This window comes from Cricetulus griseus, chromosome 3 (genome assembly GCF_003668045.3).
Source record: "Cricetulus griseus strain 17A/GY chromosome 3, alternate assembly CriGri-PICRH-1.0, whole genome shotgun sequence".
NCBI lineage: Eukaryota > Metazoa > Chordata > Mammalia > Rodentia > Cricetidae > Cricetulus > Cricetulus griseus.
Window position 1 is genome coordinate 70,416,260 of NC_048596.1, and position 20,387 is coordinate 70,436,646.

At 39.3% G+C, this 20,387-nt stretch overlaps 1 protein-coding gene across 10 annotated transcripts in view; it reads left to right on the top strand.

Moving 5' to 3' along the window:
* The window catches only part of Ate1 (arginyltransferase 1), a 117,433-nt gene extending 100,268 nt beyond the window's left edge, over positions 1-17,165 (top strand). For all 10 annotated transcript variants that reach the window (XM_027404418.2, XM_027404423.2, XM_027404422.2 and 7 more), the window contains one exon: positions 16,143-17,165. In XM_027404418.2, the coding sequence (XP_027260219.1) occupies positions 16,143-16,324 (182 nt within the window). In that variant the 3' untranslated portion in view covers positions 16,325-17,165. The remainder of the gene's footprint in view (positions 1-16,142) is intronic.
* The last annotated feature ends 3,222 nt before the right edge of the window (positions 17,166-20,387 follow it).

Consider the following 20,387-nt stretch of genomic DNA (forward strand, 5'->3'; position numbering starts at 1 on the left):
GGCCAAGCAAACACAAGCTCTTTAGTACAATCTTAATTACTAATATTATCTCTGCCCATATATTACATATAACACATATTTATCCATCCATCCATCCATCCATCCATCCATTCATCCCTGAAAAATGTTTAGAGACTACAACAGAGTTCAAAGTGTTTCAGAAGTCCTGAGATGCAGAATCTGAGGAGTGAAATAACCAAAAGAAGGTCTTTGGAGAGACCATTGTGGCTGCTGCTGTAGAGTCCAGTGGTAAGGCTGGAGTTGACCTAGAGCATTGAGTACACCTAGCGAGGCCAAGGGATAAGGCCAGGTGAGATGAGTGAATGGACAGATGAGGATAACAAGTCTGTATGTGGAAAAAGGAAGATGCACAGATAGCAATTCAAGTAAATTGCATCAGCAGCTGGGGTTGAGCCTCTGGGACAGTCTGAAGTTGTCTGTCCCATCTTTAATGAACTTACCAGTGTTGAGATGACAGGTTGGTGGTTGCTGTCACCATCACAGTGTTATATATGCACCTCTTTATGGAATCTAGGTGAGAAAGTTATAGCATGCTTTCCTTAGTCTGGTGTGTCCCATAGGTTCTTGGACCCAATTTTCTTGATAAAATTTTAATATAGCTCTGTGCCGCCCATAGTCCCAGTTTGTCCCCAAATGAATTTATAGAGTAGCACTGTTTCTACACCCAGAAATAACTCATTCCACAGACTTCCATGTGGGTGGTGACAGACAGGTAATGCTGTTCATCTGTCTATCCTGCCCCTTAGAAAGGAGCTGCTGTAAAATGGAGTCTGTCAGAGCAAGGCGTAATCTGCAGAGCCACTGCTTCATATTGATTTTATAAGGTTGTGAACGTCCCTGGATTTGGGAATTTGTATGGAATTTGTCTTGGAACCAAGTTCTGTGTGTTGAAGATGAAAAGTGGGACTCCGGATCTTAAGAGACCAAATCTCTCTAGTTTGCTTTGTCCTTTAGTGAGGACTCCAAGAAACAATAGCAAAGGTCTTCCTATAATATTTGTATGATGTGACAAAAAGTAAGATTTTACCGCTTATATTAAGGTAAACTTTGACAGTTGCCAGTGACCTAATTGTTGAAGATTGTTTTGAAGCTAGTTTTGTCAGATTATTGCATAAATGTTTGTCAGCTCATTTTGATTGAGTAAACTTGCATGTGCAGTACATGATCTGGGTTTGAGTCAGAGGTGAGTTCAAGAAGATGAGCAACAATGCCTAGGAGGGTCTGACACAGAAAAAATGCAAACGGATGCAAGATGTTCCTTGATGTCAGAAGGGGACTCTGTGTGACTTTTTTCATCCACATGACCAGATACTGAAGAAAATAAGTGAAGAGAGTAAAGTTTATTTTAGTCATGTGCTGCATCCATCACAGCTCTAGGGACAGACCTGAGTGGGGCAGTGAGAAATGAAGAAAAGACAGGTGGCACATTAAGAGAAAAACTAGAATCAGATGGACTGGGCTCTCTGCTGGAGAAAGTATGGCATTCCAGAAGCTCAGAATGTTTATTATATAGAGTTGGACAGAAAGGCTGGTGGGGTTATCACACACAGCTGAACAAGGAAGTGAGTTACTACATGCAGATGAACAAGGAGGCAGGGTTTATGGTGTGCATGACTCGGACTTTGCTCACTCAGGGCTTCCTCTGCTCCCTACATTCATGGAATCAGAGTACATTAAGGTGTCTGAGAAGTGATGAACCATGAAAAAAATATGGAGGACAGGTGGGAAGATTAGCCTCAGATAAGAACAAACTACTTTTTTCTGTGTCTTTGTCTTACCAGTGCAGTGGATGTTGGGAAGAAGAGGAGATAGCAGGACAGGAACTTTGAGTAGTTGTGTTGGTAGCTGCTGAAAAGCATGGGAGGCAGAGCTGACTGCCAGGTCTTGCTGAGACTGTGTTGTTGGGATTCTGTAGGTGTAGGGCTACTTTCCCAGCTTGTCTGCTGTGACTTGTGACTGCAGGGTGGAGACTTGTCTGTTACAGAGAAAAGGCAGGAACTCAGAGGGCCCTGGAGTGAAGAAATGGTATCTGAGTAAGACGGGGTAAGTAGAGCAAAATGCCGAGGAATAAAGAGGGTGAAGAATTGGAGGCCTCTTTGAGAACTATGTCCATGTTTTAACTGAACAAGCTGTACAGGCAGTGCTTACTTTTCTGATTCAGAGACATGATAAATTTGGCATTGGGATTAGAAATACTCTGAAATAGACACATTGGGGAAAAATTAGAATGTCTGAGGTTTTCATTCTGGGTACCATTTACCTGTAAGAGTTGTAAAACAAAACAAAAACCCAAATGAAGCTCCTTTTCATTTACCAAATAGCTATGATGCTCACAAGTCCCAGGGAAAGTAAATGTAGTAAAAAGTGCCTCCCTTTTAACTAATGTATTAGTAGAAAAACACCAGTGCAAGCTTTCAGAAAAAGAATTTGAATTGATGATGATCATCAGGGCATCTGTCTTGGTGGTTTTAAAAGTTCTGTCTCTAGTCCACATATTTGTGCACGTGTTGCTGGAGAACTGACGAGTAAGTTGAGCCTTCAACCTGAGGTTAGATGTGCTTCTTAAACTTTTGAGTGCTAACCCTATGTGGGGTCGTATAACTGAATGTGGTTATGAAAATTCTGGTAAAAATGAAAGGTTTCCTAAATACAAGGCCCAAAAATTAATTCAAAATCAGACAAGTGGAGGTGTTTTGGCAGTGCTCATCCATGTGTTGTATGACTTCATCACAGCCTTAGCTCTGAACATGGTATGCTGGGCTCTGATTTGAGCCTATTATAGTTTATGAATTGCATTTTTATATGCAAAGTTTTATGTTCTTATAAAAATTCATTTCTTTAAGGAAAATAAAAGACTTCATATTTTCCTATCAACATTCCTCAGCCTGTATTGAATTAATATATCTTAGTATTATATTGTTAGAATGTTTGGTTTTTAAAATTACTGTTTAAATTGCTGATTTGAATTTAATAAATTATTAAGTGAATTTTTGTTTAGAAATGAGTCATAATTTTCAACACTTTCTGAACTGGCCCTAAACATACTTCTGCATTTTGTACTATATATTTTTGTGAAGCTGCTTGTTAAGCATTAATAATTATAAAATCAAATTATCTATCAGCTGTGGAAAACATTAAAGATGCTTCATCACATATTTAGCCATTTCTTTATGTGAAAATAAGCAAGCACATCTGATTAGTATAAAATTTTGCTTTTGCCTTTAATAAATGATAAAATTACATGTTTAACAAAGAATGGTTTTAAAATAAATTTCCTAGTGATTTATTATTTAAAATGTCTGGCTTGTGTACCTATTTTATATGTCCATATACCTGGGACTGTGTAAACATTCTTAGGTGAAGCATGATTGTGAGTGGATGCTCAGGATGGCATGAGCCTTGGTTTGTAAACTGCATTCAACTTCCTCAGACCAAGTAAGGAAACAATAACTTGGCACGGTCATTACTGTTGCTTAAGCTTTGTAGTCAGTAAGTAAATGACTATCATGTGTAGTCTTGGACCCAGAATGAGAGTTTCAGATAGTAGATGGCTTACCACAAACTTCTAGCTTGTCAGATTTGGGCAAGGAAGGCAAAGCTTATTGTATTTATTCCTTATTTGGGGTGTTCATTTCTTCTGAAATAGTAGCATTTGAAAGTTTGAGCTGCCTCCTTGAAAATCCTTCTTATCCAATTCTGTGACTCCTTGCCTATCCCAACACATATATGCAAGTATGTAGAAAGATTTGAAATTGAAACAAGTTCTCATTAGATACAATGCTCAGTTTTCTTTGTTGTTGTTGATCCACTAAATTGATTTCACAGTACACTAAAAATCACAGGCAATAGAAACACCTCAGTCTTTTAAAGCCAAAGTTTGCATTTTCAAGTTGGTGTTTGTACAGGTATTAAGTCTTAACTCATATTTTTAAGAATGACTTTAATTTATAAGAAAATGGATTCAAAGATTTCCTCTAGTTTAAAAATGAGTATTCAGTTCATTAAGGTAACAGTATGTTAAAGAAACATTTGTCTTGTCAAATCTGAATGGAGATTACAAATCTTATTTTCAATGTATAAGGCTTTCAAATTTTAGCAATTGTTTAAATAAAAAGGACTTGAATAACATTTGATTACATTTACAAGACACTAATTCAATTTTTAACATTTAAAATTTTTATAAATGTATTCAATTTCCCACTTAATTCAATTGTCTAAGTATTCTTATAATCGTAATTAGATTTGTAGACACAATGAACTAAATATTTACTTAGTTTGAAATCACAGTATAAATCAATTAGTTAATTAAGCATTTCCTGTTGAAGTAATAAATCATTGTTTACACAAAAAAATCTTCAGGAGTCCACTAATAACTGAATTAAACAAGATTGTAGCTTATAAAATTAATATACTGAAGTCAATTGTATTTTACATATTAACAGCAAACAAAAATGAATTGTAAAAGAATCCTCTTAGAATAACAAAAGAATTACATGTATCAAAAGACACTCAAGACCACTACATCGAGAATTACAAAGTACTACTCAGAGAATTAAGCCATGTTCTGAGTCTTGAAGACTCAGTGTTGTTAACAAGACAAATGAAGTCTTGAGTAGGTCCTATTGTTGCTCTAATGGCCCAGTTCTGTCTAATAGTATTAATGTATAATAGTCTTGCATTCATTGACAACATCATGTGTTTATTCTCATCAACATTTTCATAATGCTTTTACCAGGTTAAAGCCTATCTACAGTGACTTTCCAGGGGTCTCCATATCCCAAAGGAGACGGTTGTATTGTTCATGACCAGGTGCTTCCCTTTCTCATTTGGTCAGCCCAGGGAAGCCTGCATCTGTTAAGCCCATGAGGTTATGTCTTGACCAGTGTTTGTTTCTTTAGCTCTTAAGATTATGTTCATTCTTACCTAACTTTAAAGAGCATTGAACATGATAGAATCCTACATTGTATCATACTCATAAAATTACTCAAATTTTAGTGATATTCAAATTCTGTTTGAATTTCAGGTTCCTCTCATTGCATTTTCTGTTGATAATTTCCAAACTCATTCTATTCACATTCACATTGATTATACCTAACAGTTGCTCTGAAATAGCAAGTAACTACTAGCTCATGGAGTCACATTAATTTAGTTCTTCGGTAGAAACCCAAGGACGGATTCTTTAGATTTCACTAGATGTGTGACTTTCCACAGGTCACTGGCTCTCAAGTGAAATAAGAAAGAAGTTAAGGTCCTACTATGTTGTGTGACCTCTGAATAGTTAAGAACTTGATGAGGCTCGAGCTGCTTTCAAACTTGAGCATATTAAACAAATGCAAAATGGGTGATTCTGAATTCATCTCAACTGAACATGGACCTGATTGTAACGCTTTCCACAGTTACACAGAATCCAGTTCACTGAACCTTAACTCCATCTCTTTTCCTTCTTGGAAGCAAACTGAAATGGCAATTTTAGTGAAGCCATGACTGTTTGGAGAGTACTTTCCAAACACTTGATCATGAGCACCTATAAGAAATTGTTTTGCAGACTTTGGGATCACATATCACATAGAGGGATACTCCCTCAGCCTAGACACACGGGGGAGGGCCTAGGCCCTATCCCAAAGGATATGACAGACTTTGAAGATTCCCCCCCCCACAAGTCCTCACTCTCCCCGGGGAGCAGAAATGGTATTGGGTAGGTAGGGTGTTAGTGGGGAGCAGGGGAGGAGAGGAGGGGGAGGGATGGGGATTGACATGTAAAGCAATCTTGTTTCTAATTTAAATAAAAAAAGAAAATTAAAAAAGAAAAAAGAAATCAATTTGCAGTGATATAATAGTGATTAGTTTGGTTAATATTTATTGGTTCAAGAAGTTTTACTAATGCTTCTGTCTTAGGGTTTTATTGTTGTGAAGAGACACCATGAAAATGGCAACTCTTATAAATGAAAGTATTTAATTGAGGGGGCTCGCTTACAGTTTCAGAGGTTCAGTCCATTATCATGGCAGGGAGCATGACGGCATGCAGGCAAATGTAGGGCTGGAGCTGAGACTGCTGCATTTCACTAGGCAGGCAACAGCAGGAAGTCGACTGACTGTCACACTGAGGGACGCTTGAGCAAAAGAGACCTCAAAGCCCACCCCCACAGGAGGCCACACCTCCTAATAGTGCCACTCCCTTTGTGGACCCTTTTCTTTGAAACTGCCACAGCATGCACACACATATACAGATATATGTGTGTATGTATATATCTCACCTCATTCGACCCCTTACAGTGGCTCCATTGGTCTTCCCTCTAAATCCATATTCAGGAGGCAAAAGCTGTTCAGAAACTGAACTGGGTTGGGGTGCGGTATGAATATTAAAAAGTATTCCTGTCACTTCCAGAATCTGTATAAATTACTAACTTAGACATCTCATAATTTTGGCTAGTAAAAGTCCTTGCCAAATGATGGATACTGTCTGTGTGTTATGCTTACTTATACCTAACTTTGGACCTGAAACTTGATTGTAAGACTGATGAAGTTGCTGTGACCATTTGATTGACAGCTTGTAGACAGCTTCAGACTGGATATTAGAGTCTATGTGGTAAAATTCAAGTGTTTGAAATAAAGGGCCCATTCGCCAAAAGCTCAGATTGTGACTATAGACAAGAAAAAGGTCTAAAAGGTCTCTCTGTATTTAATAGTAAAATCTAACTTTACTGAGATTTTATTTTATTTACTAGTAGGCCTGTTTTTCTATATTTTAATTAGTCTTACATTTTTATTGCATATATTTACTCTCTGTGTGTGCTCTCGTGCTTAATTAGACACTCAAATGCCCTGCAGTTCGTGTGTGGGAATCAAAGGACAACTTACAAGAGGGTCTGTTGGGCTTGGTGGCAAGTGCTTTTATCTACTTATTGAGTCTCACCAGCTAAGGATGTGGTTTTTAAAGGGGTCCACTGTCAATCTTAGTTAAAGATGTTAATATTTTGTATATATACTAAGGTCTAATTTTATAGTTTTATTGGTTAAATATGCTTAAAGGTAATGTTCTCAATTAAATATTTAACTGAAAACTGTCCAAAATTAAATGCTGTTCTGTAGATTCACCCAATATTGCTTACCTGTGTTTAGCTGTTTTCAAACAGCTTTCTGTTTTCTTTGCAATGTAGTTATTTTTGTCTGCCAAGTGTCTGGTTTCTCCATGTCAACCTTTTGAGAAGGGTATGACTTTGTAAGCTTGTAGTTAACCAGACTCTAGATAGAAATACCATATCTGTTTATATTATGTGCTCAAAGATACACTTGGGTGTGTGTGTGGGGGGGGGTACATATGTTTGTATACCAAAGGGTTTTTTCCAGTCACTGTCCATTTTAGTTTTTGAGACAAGAGCTCTATCTGAACCTGGAGTTCACCAATTCAGTTAGACAGGGCTGTCCTGTAGCAGCTTTCCCAGTACTGTGATTTCAGACAGACACTCTATCTATACTTTGCCTTTTATATGAGTACTGGGGATCTGAACTCATGTCCTGGTAAGCATTTTACCAACTGAACTATCTCCCAGCACTGCATTTAAAAAGCATATAGAGTATCTGTTATGGCTTCCAGTTTAGTGTTTTTATGGGATTCCTGAGTGGGTCTGTTTCTTGTGCCTTCTTTTTTAAAATTTATATTATGTATATGAGTGCTCTATCTGCTTGCACAACTTTATGCCAGAAGAGGGCATCGGATTCCACTATAGATAGTTTTGAGCCACCAGGTGGTTGCTGGGAATTAAACTCAGGACCTCTGGAAGAGCAGCCAGTGCACTTCTGAACCATCTCTCCAGCCCCTTCTTGTGCCTTCTATTGGGCTGGGCTGTCCTATTCTGATGTGTTGGTGTTTGTTTTATTTCATTTTATTATTTAATGCAATAAAAATTGTATTCTAATGAACATTTGAATATTTTAGGGAAATTTTAAGTAAATTTTATGGGGAAATTGGTTCTCTTTTGGTTCACTTCATTCAGTAGTCTGAGCATTGGTGTGAGAACTCCTGAGTTGTGGATTTTTTTCTTAGTGACGAAGGCAGATTCTGTTTCCTCCAAAGTGTAAGTTGAGGTGTGCTAGCTATGAAAACTGATGCATGTGCCATCTCCCCAGGCTGCCTCAGCAGCGTTTTCCTCATCTGCTGTGTACCAACCTTTACAGCACAGTAAATTGTTGCATATATGAGAGCTCTGGTTTGCATTTTAAATTTATGCCATCTAATTCCCCAAACCTGAATTAAACCTTTGTTTTTTTCCAGGTTTTTGACAGCTCAGTTATTTGACCTTGACCTGTGCAGCTTGGAAGTTAGGGAAAGTTAGAAAGGTGAAGATATTAGTAACTATCATGGGTGGACTAAATATAGATATGTTTATTATTTGAACAAGTTCCTTTGCCATTTAAAATGTGTGTTTTAAAAGTTTCCCTATGAACTGTAGTTTTAGCATCTCCTTCTTGAAATACTTTGTTAAACCCATTGTTGTGAATTCTTTGATAAAAACAAAGGTTCTTGTACAGCACACTTCATTTTTTAAATTAGGGGTTTCAAGCATATTTTCTTAAAGCATTCCAACTGCACTCAGGAAGGCAAGCAAAAGAAGGAACCTTTTAGTTCATTTGTACTTTTTGGATGTGCCAGTGGCACTAGAGTTTGATTTTGGACATAGTTCTGGCTTTAAACTGCAAACTACAGACATTTCTTTTATATAACCACACTTTCAAAGTATGTCTGAAAACAAATAGTGCTTTTGGCAAAATGTTTTTCAAGGAGGAAGGGGCACACAGGAGAAAGCCATTGCTTTGTAGCTTTGCTGTTTCACCGTTACTCACTCTGCTTCCTTTTGCTTTCCGAAGTCCACTAAAGAAAACTGCTTTTCTGTTTCCAAGAGTTTAACAGAAGCATCTGTGTGAAGGTGAACAGCCTGCTGTCTGGAAGGGAAAGCCCTCTGCTTTTAAACTCCTGTTGCTATCGGGACTTGGAAGGCTTTGATAAGGGAAGAGTTCTGAAAGATCAAACCATGAGAAACTGGAACTTAGAAGTCTTGACTTTGAGGACTTGTGTAGAAGCTGAGTTTTGTGGGCACATAGCTGCTTTTACCACTCATGTTGTGCACCCCGACTGACATGGCTGCTGATTCCCTGTGTGTTTAAGACAGGAAGCTTGTAAGGCCTGTTGTACCTTCTCATTGTGAAAACTGTTTGCTTCAAAGCAGGTATTGAAAAGTGCAAAGAAAAAATGAAAGCCAAGAGCACTGGGTCATTTGGGGAAATGCCAGTTGGAAGATGGCAAGTGAATTTCAGCATAAGCAAAAGTAATTGCTGAAAGCAGATACAACCCTGAAGTACACAGACCATACCCTTGGACTGCTACTCACAAGAGAGAGTGGAAGGGCATTATAAAAATTAAAGGCCAAACATCAGCCCTGCACAGCTAGAGAAGTTTTTGAGAAACCATTTCTTCTCTGAACAGGAAGGTATTTCACCAGGATTTAGCAAAATTTAATCTCTGCAGAGTACTTTGTTTATCCCTCTGTGAATAGAAGTTGCTTTGTTGAGGCAGATTTCGAGTACCCTCCTAGTCTCCAAACAACAGAATTATGACTCTTAGTTATGTGCATTGAGAATGAGGTGATTACCAGAAATTCTGGAGAAGTCCCACAGTTGCCACATATACTGGGGAAATAAGGTCCTCTCTTAGATTCTTAGTCTTGTTAGTAAAATAATTTAAGAACAGACTCAAAAGAAAGCTCAAGGATAATTTTATTAGCATTTAAAAGAAGAGTGGATGAGCAGCAAGCTGTCAATCTTAGCACTGCCTGGAGGAGGAAGATGTGGCAGAGAAAGAGAAAAGGCCAGCCTTTTGAGTCAACTGGTGTTGAGTGTCTTACCTTGTGTCCTTTTGTCTGGCTTGATCTAGTGTAGGCAGCTATAGCTGCTGTGAGTCCTTCAGTGCAATAGCCATTTTGTGTACAGAAGAGAGTACTTCACAGCACTCCATCCCATCCTCTGCCCCTCTACACAGTGTCCCTGTGTTGTGATGAGGGTGGTGGTATTGCTGATAAAGATGGCCTTGACATTTTATTAAGGATACGATCCAGTTACTTTGTAGACTATTTCTTACTTTGTGTTCATCATATGTTTCTCTGTAATTAGTCAAGTTACATAGTTTGGTAAGAATATTAGAAATAATGGATTCATATCAGGGGGCATGTATTGTCATTCATCTGACAGCTGGTGATCTGATAAAATGGTGTGTGTCACAAATCTGCCATACAGTCAAAGTTATTGTTTTGTATGGGCCAAGTGGTTAATAAATATTCTGTACAGAGATATCTTCAGATGATAGAAGTATCCTGCCAGTCAAACTTAAGTCCATTAGTTTTTACCTTCTTTGATAGAATGCTTAGGGTCAGAATACATAGAGGGAAACTTGAGAGCTTGATGATTGCATGCTGCGGCTCAGCTTCTGTTCTCCATGTACACAGTTGAGGATCTCTGCCAGGGAATGGTACCACTCACCTCAGTTAATAAGGTCAGGATAATCCCCCACAGGTATATCCAGATATCCTTCTCCCAGTTGGTTCTAGATTCGGTTAGGGTGACCCTGAACACTAATATCACATCCCCTGTTGCACATTTGCTCAGCATTTCACTTCTTGTATCAATTTATTTGCTGTATATACACCCCTATTCTTTAAAAAACTATAAAGTACTTGTTTTCTTTTTTTACATTTTTATTAATTTATTTTTTACATTCCAATCACAGTTCCGCTACCCTCCTCTCCTCCTGCTCCCCTTCTACCCCCTCATCCCACCTTCCATCTTCTCCTCAGAGAGGGTAAGGCCTCCCCTAGGAAGTCTTACTAAGTCTGTCCCATTATCTCATTGAGGCAGGACCACGGCACCTCTCCACCCCACCCCCACCCCTGTGTCTAGGATGAGCAAGGTATTTCTCCATATAGAATGGACTCCACTAAGTCATTCTATACATTAGTGTTAGGTCTTGGACCCACTGCCAGTGGCCTCATAGATTGCTCAAGCCGCACCGTTGTTACCTGTATTCAGGGAGTCTAGTTCGGTCTTAATGCAGGTTCTACAGTTGTCAGACCAGTGTCAGTGATCTCTCACTAACTTGGGTCAGCTGATTCTGTGGATTTCCTCATCGTGGTTGTGACTCATTTGTTTATATTATCGCTTCTCCCTCATCTTGATTGTATTCCAGGAGCTTGGCCCATTGGTTAGGTGTAAATTTCTGTATCTGCTTCCATCTGTTTCTGCAAGAGGGTTCTAGCTTCTCTGGGGTTGTAGATTTTAGGTTGGGTTTTCATTTTTATGTAATATTGCTGTAACAATAAATTTTAAAGATATGCAAATAGACTCTTGAATCATTTTTAGAAAAACCTAGGGGGAAAAAAAAGAAAGAAAGCCAGGTGTTGGTGGCATTGCACACCTTTAATCTCAGCACTCAGGAGGCAGAGGCAGGTGGATCTCTGTGAGTTCGAGGCCAGCCTGGTCTACAGAGAGAATTCCAGGACTGCCAGAGCAACACAGAGAAACCCTGTCTCAAAAAACAAAAAAAGAAAAAAGAAAAGCCTAGAAAATTCTTAAGTCTCTGAGAACAACAAATAAGTTAAAACCTCCTGAGAGGTACAGCTTTGATCTCTAGCTTCTCTTGCTTTGAAAACACCTGTTAAACAGTTCAGCTCCTGTGAGTGAAAAGTTGTGGGGAGTCAGTGAGCAAGCAACCCCCCTGCAGAATTTTCCTTGATTAAAATATCATGGAGCTGGCAGCACATTTGAGTCATTAGTGATCAAATGCTCATCCCCAAGAACTTGCAAGACTCCTTGTGTTTTTATTTTATGAAATTAAGCTGTGATACAGCTTTGGGAACGGAGAAGTTCTTGTATCTTAGTAAGCTGGCAGCTTTCCTTTGCTGCCATGACAACCATCTTCTCAAAATAGCTTGTTCCTGGGTCTCTTCAAGTCCTATCAAGGGAAGGTTTTTATGCCTGTTGGTTTAGCATTGTAGATTTGTCTGTGAGCACTGATGTCATGTTTGTATTTATAAGATGATTCTAAAGGCGTTTGTAAGAATTTGAGCTACATTTCCTCCCTAACTAAATCATAATTTTGTATGTTTTTAAGTATCTTATAGGATTTTTTTTGTTTATGTTTAAATTACTTTTCATCTTAACTGTGTGGGATGTACTAAGAGTAAATGTCACTTCTTTGAGAATATTACTAGATGATTGTAAGCCACAGGCCATGCAGTCCAGGAACAGAATGACTGTCCACATCTGTGATGATGGACAGGGTTTTCCGAGGTTCGTTCACTATGTCCACTTCTGGGGTGATTTGATTGCATTTTCTGCCTTAAAGCATGGTGGGAATATGATACAAAGCTCCATCTTTGATTATTTAAGTGCACTTGATGGCTCAGACACTGGAAACTGGTGTTGGAGTTTGAGAAGGAGAGGGAGAAAATACAGGCACAAGGATTATATATGTGGACTGGTATTTCCATTTTGTTTCTGAGTTTTACAACAAAGGTTACTTTTACTGTTTTAAAAACATGTGACAACCATGGGGTATCCATTAATTCATCAAAATGAATTGCTGAGTAGCTTGATAATTCTGGTTTTTAAATCGTGAGTTTTTAAAAAGAATGTATAATTCCATCTTTGTGTTTGTTGTTATATATCTTAATTGATCTGTGTTCTTTCTTTCTAAATGCTGGGGGTTTTATATTAATCTTAGCTTCTTTGGTTGGGCAGAATTTTAAGTGTGAATTGTAATTAAGATTTTAAACGATTTGTTTATGTGTATGTATATGCATGCACACAGTGTGTATGCTTGTGAAGAGAACTGGAGCTACAGATGGTTTGAACTCCTGTGCAGGTTCTGGGAACCAAGCCCTGGTCTTCTGCAAGAGCAGCAAGTACTTTTAACAGCTGAGCCCAACTTAATAATTTTTAAAGGAAAAAATAGGGTACTTTGAAAATAGAAAGCTAAAATTTATCATTGGTTTAGTTATTAGTAGCTTAATAATATGCCTTCTTAGTTAAGTAAATAAAATTACTTTCAAGAGAATTACCAGTTAAGTTTAAATGGATCTGACTGTTGAATTGTGTTATCTTAGCTGGGACTTGAGGGTTGGGAGAAGTGTGAGAAGCCAGTCTATTAGGTGTGGTGAGCAGTAACCTAGTGAAGTCAGAAGGTGTGAAGAGAGGTAGGCAGACGTCTGAAAACATGTGCACCACTTGTTACAGTGCCTTTTTAAATAGTCAGAGTGTAAGAGTGGGGCTATTAAGGAACTAATTTTTAAGTAAATTAACATATTGATAAATATTCGTATTATGCCTCAGCCTAATCTGGTGAGCCAGTGATAGAATCGGTACCATGTTATTTGTAATGTTAAATAATAACAGGTTGGTACAGCACTTGCTTACCATGTACAAGACCCTGGGTTCAGTCCTCAGCACCAAAACAGAAAATAAAACTAAACCCCCACAAGCTTCTGGATTCCAGGTGACTGGTTGTATTACTATTGAAGAGGAGATGACGCCAGTATCTATTAGTACCTACTCTTGTGATAAATGACTCTTCTAAGTTGTTTCTAATCAGAAGAATAAGGTCTTCTCTGACGGGACAGAATCCCTCTTTGCAAGTACTACCTGACAATGAAGTTCTTGCTGGGACGTATTTCTACAACATCTGATAAGCTGGCAGCTGTCCTTAAATGCAGTGACAACCATCTTTCATATTAAATGGCTTGTTCCTTGGTCCCTTCGGGTGCATTATGGAAAAGCCTTGATACTGGTGAATTTAGGGCTAAAGATTTTTGTCTGAAAGCACCAATGTCATGTCTGTCCAGCAGCTGTGACAAGGTGATTATAAAAGGATTTTTTTTAAAAAAAGAATTTAAGATACATTCTTCCCCTTTTGGAAATAAGTTATGTTTAGTGTTTCAAGTATCTTAAATAGGATTTTGTTATTGTTTAGATTTAAATAGGTTTTAGTGTTAACTATATGGATGTACTAAGAATAAGTCTGGGGCTGGAGAGATGAGTCAGTGGTTAAAAGTACTTGTTGCTCTTGCAAAGGACTCCAGTTTGATTCTCAGCACTCACATGATGGCTTACAGCTATCCGTAACTCCAGATCCTCGGGATTTGACACTCTCTTCTAGCTTCTGCAGGCACCAGGTACACAGGTGGTACGCATACATAGATTCAGGCAAAACATAAATAAATCTTAAAAACAACAAATCCACAGGCCATGCAGCCCAAGAGACAGTGAATACTCTACTCTAGACCTATAGGCAGGCTATAGGAGTTGAGATTGGATGGGTCCCTGTCTCTCATGTGATTGGGAGGATAAATTGAATACAGTAATACATTGGCGCTCTGTCTTTTTCTGGCATCCGAGGAATACTGTTCTTTTCTCTCCTGCAATTGATCTGCAGTGAATTCTCCTGAGTTTGATGCTGCTTTAAGAGCAACAACTTTTGAGGAAGAAGATATTTTAGATGTTTGTGTCTTAGTTACAAACTCCATCCCTGGCCTTGTGTGGTAGATCACTGCCATGTGTACATTGTATGAGATGTTCTGGGTCTGTTTTTGATGCGTAGAAAGCATAGTGAGTTTCATACTTTGGCTTGAGTTCCTTTCCCAGGTCTCTTTACAAAAATGCAGATATTCCAGAATTTACTATCTGAAGCCCTTGTGTTCATTTTCTTTGGTTGGGTTGTGTTTTTAGAACTCTTATGTAGCCAGGGTGGCCTCGAGCTTTATAATCTTCCTGCCTCTAATTCCCAAGTGCCAGGATCACAGGTGTACCCACCCACACTCAGCTGGTGCCAAGTGTTTTGAGTCAGGGGCTCACTACCTGCATCAGGGTCTCAGCTGAAAGGATGATACTGTTCTTTGCCTTCTTTCTCCCCTGTACCTGCTGCAGCTTTGTGTCTCAAGGGTAGATGATTGGGGTGTGCTATTTCCAGACACTACTGTGAGCACACATGCATAAACACATTTCTGTGGTTGTTGCCCTGCTTATAGGACTTAAATGCTTAAAAAATAAAATTCTGGTGCTAAAGGTTTTCACTTAGGATTTCTGTAGAAGGATTCCAAGATGTTTGGGGACTTCTAAAAGTCTACTCTGGTGATTCCAGTATGCATGGTTCAGTGGTTTAAATGTATGTACATGTTAATGGGTATAACACTTCTCTCTAGATTAGAATTAGCAATGATTCCAGTAATAGGGATCTAGAGTAGTGTCAGCTCAAACATTAATTTTTGTAAATATCTAGACATAGACAGCCCGGGGCTGTCATGACAGTTTGTTCCATGAAGTCCGAAGCTGTCCACCTCAAGTCTTTTGTTTTCACTAAACCAAAGTCAAGCTCCTACCATCTAGCTCCAAGGCAGAAATTAGACTCTTGTTCTCATGTTGGTCCATGCACAGGCTATGTATAACTTGAAGATGGGTTTGTTCCCTCTGAAAGGCCCTTGTAGTCCCATAAAGCACTACTTATGCTGACCAGAACTGAGTCATGAGGCCACACCCAGCTTCAGGGAAGATGTAGACACAGGTGTTCTTCTGGGTGGTTGCATGCCTTGCTACAAGCCATGAGCTCTTGTATATGGAAGCCAAGAAAGCCCAATAGCAGCAGGCACAGCACCCTGTGCTGTATCTTCTATGGAAGCTGTGGGAATCTGCCCCTCTGTCCTCCATAAAGAACAGGAGTGTGCAAAGTCAGGTCTCCTTATGCTGCTCTGTTGGCCATAAGTTTCCAGGCAGAGCCAAAGCCTCAGGCATCATGTTAGCTGGAGAGGCACTGGAGATTTAATAAGGACTCTTAAAAGATTCTGGAACATTGTAGGTGGCCACTGCCACTTCAAAAAATCAGAAAGGTATAGTGTGGCCAGTGGTATTCAGGTGAATGTGATTCTTTGACTCTACTTTGTTTTGGCTAGCACACTAGGAATTGTTTACTTCCTTTCACTAAGGAACTTCCTGTTTAGTGCACAAAGAGGACCTGCTAGGCTATCATATTTCAAATTACACACTTTGGTTGTACATGTCTTTGATCCGTATTTGTTTCTTTGCAGTGGATGAAGGCCGCAGTAAGGACCCTGACCGAGTACGGGTACTTTACAGGCGATGTGCCCTGCCTTACGGTGTTTATAAGAAGAACCACCAAGAAGACCCAAGGGAGGAGGTCGCTGTGCTGGAGTATGCAGACCTTGTAGGGCAGAAGTGCTCCGAGAGGATGCTGCTGTTCAGAAACTGAATGCCTGCACCACAGCCCAGCACCAGCCTGGGCACGCCTGTCACAGTCCTGCCGTACCGGCTCCTGCAGCCACTCATTAAGTACATTCTTAGAGCTTTTAAAACATATTTTGTGGAATTGTCTTTATGAGAATCTTGTGGTTAATATAAAGATTTTAAAATATACTATGATCTAGCCCCTTAATTGGGACTTGTCCTTTTAGATTTTGCTTCTGGAACAAGGTGTGCTAAATGTCTCCAGTGAATATTTTGGGCAGGAAAGTAAAGAAGTGAATATAAGTAATTTCCTCACATTACTATTTTTGTCTTGGAGAAATTGTAACACAGAGATGGTTTGCTTAGACCAGTGGTTCTCAATCAGTGGGTTGCGACTCCTACAAGGACTGTATGTCAGATATTTACATTATGATTCGTAACAGTAGCAAAATTACATTATGAAGTAGCAACAAAATAATTTTATGGTTGAGTGTCACCACATCATGAAGAACTGTATTAAAGGGTAGCAGAATTAGGAAGGTTGAGAACCATGGACTTAGAGACCCATGCAAGATGTTAGCTCATGCTGGGAAATGTAGGAGTGGTCAAAGGTGAAGAAGAGCACGTTCTAGCACCGGGAAATATGTCTTCCCCACAAACCAAAACTCTGTTTGATATTAAAGTTGCCAGTGTTAACAGTGTGTCATTAATAAACAACCTGAAAAGGAAGTGCAAAGATCAGGTGTTCACATTGGATGTATGTCCAGGATGGTCCTGCTTATGTCTGTTGTCTTGGCATAATTGTTTTCCCTGTTGCTAGTGTTCCTTTGTGCCCCCAGAGGATGATAAAATATGCTGTGACCTTAGTGGTGTTTGTACTATTTCTACAATCTAAGAATCAACATTTTAAAGAAACATAGTAACTCCTGCTTGATCTGAGGTTTATCCAAAGAAAATAGGTACCTACTTTCCATTTCCTGGAACTCAGGACACTTTTCTGTGGTTAGTGATAGAAGTGGTTAGTACTTAACTAGTCCTGTAGCTGTGCACAAGCCATAGTGGAGCTAATGGGGCCTATAGTCTCTGCATTCCTTTTCTGATTCTCTGTGTGTCAGAGAATAGGCGCTGCCATTGGTTCTTCAACCTGGAGGCTAGCCACTCTTTCACGCTTGTGCTGCTGCTGGGCCTTCTTCCTGTTCAACAAATCCCTGCTGTCAAGGTGACAGGCAGCCAGCTGCTTAAAGAGGCACATCAGACATGGCAAGGCGAGGCTCCCCTCAAGTGTGTTGGAAGCTGGATGAACATATTAGCTTTGTTTGTACTTATTCTCAGCTGGTCCCTTCTGCTGCTACCTTTTTGACTACCTAATCTTTCAGCCCCATTTTTCTTTCTTCTATTGATTGATACTCTTTTTGTTTTTTGTTGTTGTTGGTGGTGGTGGTGGTTATTTTTTTTTTTTTTTTTTTTTTTTTTTTTTTTTTGAGACAGGGTTTCTCTGTATAGCTTTGGAGCCTATCTTGGCACTCACTCTAGAGACCAGGCTGGCCTCAAACTCACAGAGATCCGCCTGCCTCTGCCTCCCGAGTGCTGGGATTAAAGGCGTGCGCCACCAACGCCCAGCATTGATTGATATTCTTAAAGCCATATTATAATACTTTGCAGTTTGAATCCCAATACTCATTTTAAACTTTTACCCCAAATACACTGAACTTCAATAAAACATTGAATAGTAATTTTCAGCCAGTTAGAATAAAAGGACATTAAAAGATTTAAAAAGTTACAACATCCATGTAAACTCACTATAGCCTGTGAGTGGTGGTGGGGGCAGGGTGATCTGCTGCTGAAGACATGTTCTTTGCTACCATGTACAGAGTCGGAAGAAAGCCATTTTCTGATTGCCAAGACCCTACATTCTTCTGGGATTGTGACCTATGAAATAGTCTCCTGAGGACGTTTAAGAGTGCCCGCTTGGAGCTGCCATACAGTGAGGATAGTGTTACTTTATTTCTTTTTTATGAAAAGTATTCCCATGATAAGCAACTAAAATGCTAAAAATTAAAAGTCATCTGAAATCCTCCCAAGCTAGAGAAGGAGCAGTATGTAAACCCTTATAGCGCTAGTCTGCCCTAAATAAAATCACACACTCCTTGCTGTTCAGTTGCCTCAGTGGCAACTTGGAATATATCTGAGATTGAAGATTGTAGAAAATGTGATTGGTTATCTTAGTATTAAGTAGAGTGGGGTCAGTATACATGCCCTTGGCAGTGGGTAGCCAGGCACACCATATCCCATTTTTCTTTGTGGGTGGTATATCCATGGTACTGAAAGGTGGTAATAAAATTTCAGCCCAGTATCTTACCCAGCTCTGAGTTCCTCTTGCAGAGTTTAGTGGGAAATGACCCTGTTTTTGCACTGATGAGCCTACCCTAGGGTGACTTCAGTGAAGCTTCAGAGCAACTTGGACATGAAAATTCTTCTGCTCAGTTGCTATGTTCACATCTCTCTGTCTCTCTGTCTGTCTCTCTCTGTCTGTCTGTCTCTGTCTCTCTGTCTCTCTGTCTCTCTGTCTCTCTCTCTCTCTCTCTCTCTCTCTTCCCTTATTCCCCTCCACACACTTTTTTTTTAATAGTATGAAATCTTAGGGGTCTGTATATTGTCAACAATGTATCCTTGGGTGGGACTGAGGAGATAGTTCAGTTCAGTGTTTACCTGGCAAAGTTGGAAGATCTGAGGGCAATTCTCTAGCACCCATGTAAAAATGCTGGGTCTGGTTTTGTGTGTTTGTGTGTGCGTGCGTGCGTGCGTGCGTGCGTTTTGAAATCCCAGCACTGGGGAGTCAGAAGAGCATCCCTGGGGGCCACTGGCCAGCAGCCTAGCCACTGAGAGACCCCATTTAAAAGGAGGTTGGCTGCACTCCTGAGGATAACATCCAGTGTTGTCCTCAGGCCTCCATTCGTGAGGTTTTAAAAGGTTCATGCTTATGTGTTGAACTCTTGAGTGTACACCGTAGCTATCACAGGGCAGTCAAGGCAAGTATTCCAACTTTGCATTTTGCAAGTCTATCTGAGATACCTGATTCCTTGTCAGTGGCTTTTATCCAAATAAAGACACATGGAGCTTTTCAGAGACTGTTTCTACCCTCTCCAGGCAGAAAGCTATGCATGTCCCATGGCCTTGCTTTAGTCCCCTTCAGAGTTCAGGTAGATTCACATCTCCCTCCATGTCTGACAGCACAGCCATCGTTTTGATTTTTAGTGTACCTTCTTTTTTATTTATTTTCATTTCTTATTGTTTTTGTTTTTGGAGACAGCGTTTCTCTGTATTGTTTTGGAGGCTGTCCTGGAACTCTGTAGACCAGGCTGGCCTTGAACTCAAAGAGATCCACCTGCCTCTGCCTCCTGAGTGCTGGGATTAAAGACGTGCGCCACCAATGCCCGGCCAAGTGAACCTTCTTTATTTAAATTATTTTCAGTTCTCTTCAGACTTTCGTTATTTTCATTACAGATAATCTGAGCACTTTTTATATTCTAAGATAGAGGCTATATTATCAGATGAATATATTTGCTCAATTGAATTATTTAGATAAAAGAAATTTATTGTTTATGTTTTCTTTCAAGCAGTCTATCCTATATTTATCCATTTGCAAATGCCAGTTTTGTGTGGATTCTTAGCATATCAAAATTATTATGTAAAAGAACCTTTCCAGCTTTCTGAACAGCAAATAGTTTGGTTTATAAATATTGTATTGTTTCAGTATGAATAAAGGTGAGAGAATATGAACACTTATACCCAAAATGATTCTATTGTGGCTGACTTAAAAGAAAAGGAAATGAAGTGGGAACTTGATGTGTTTGAATTACAAGTTATTCAAATATGTGTTCCTTTCCTAAGGAAACCAGTGATATAGGACAAAATAAGTATGATTGCATTCGATATTTTTGCTCTTCTAAAAAAGTCCAAAATGAAAAATAAAGCTGTTTTTATCTGCAGTGGTTCTTGTCATTCATTTCTTAAAAATATATAGGCCCAGCACCATCTATGCCTGTAATACTAGCACTCAGGAGGAGATGGAGGCAGGAAGATCATTC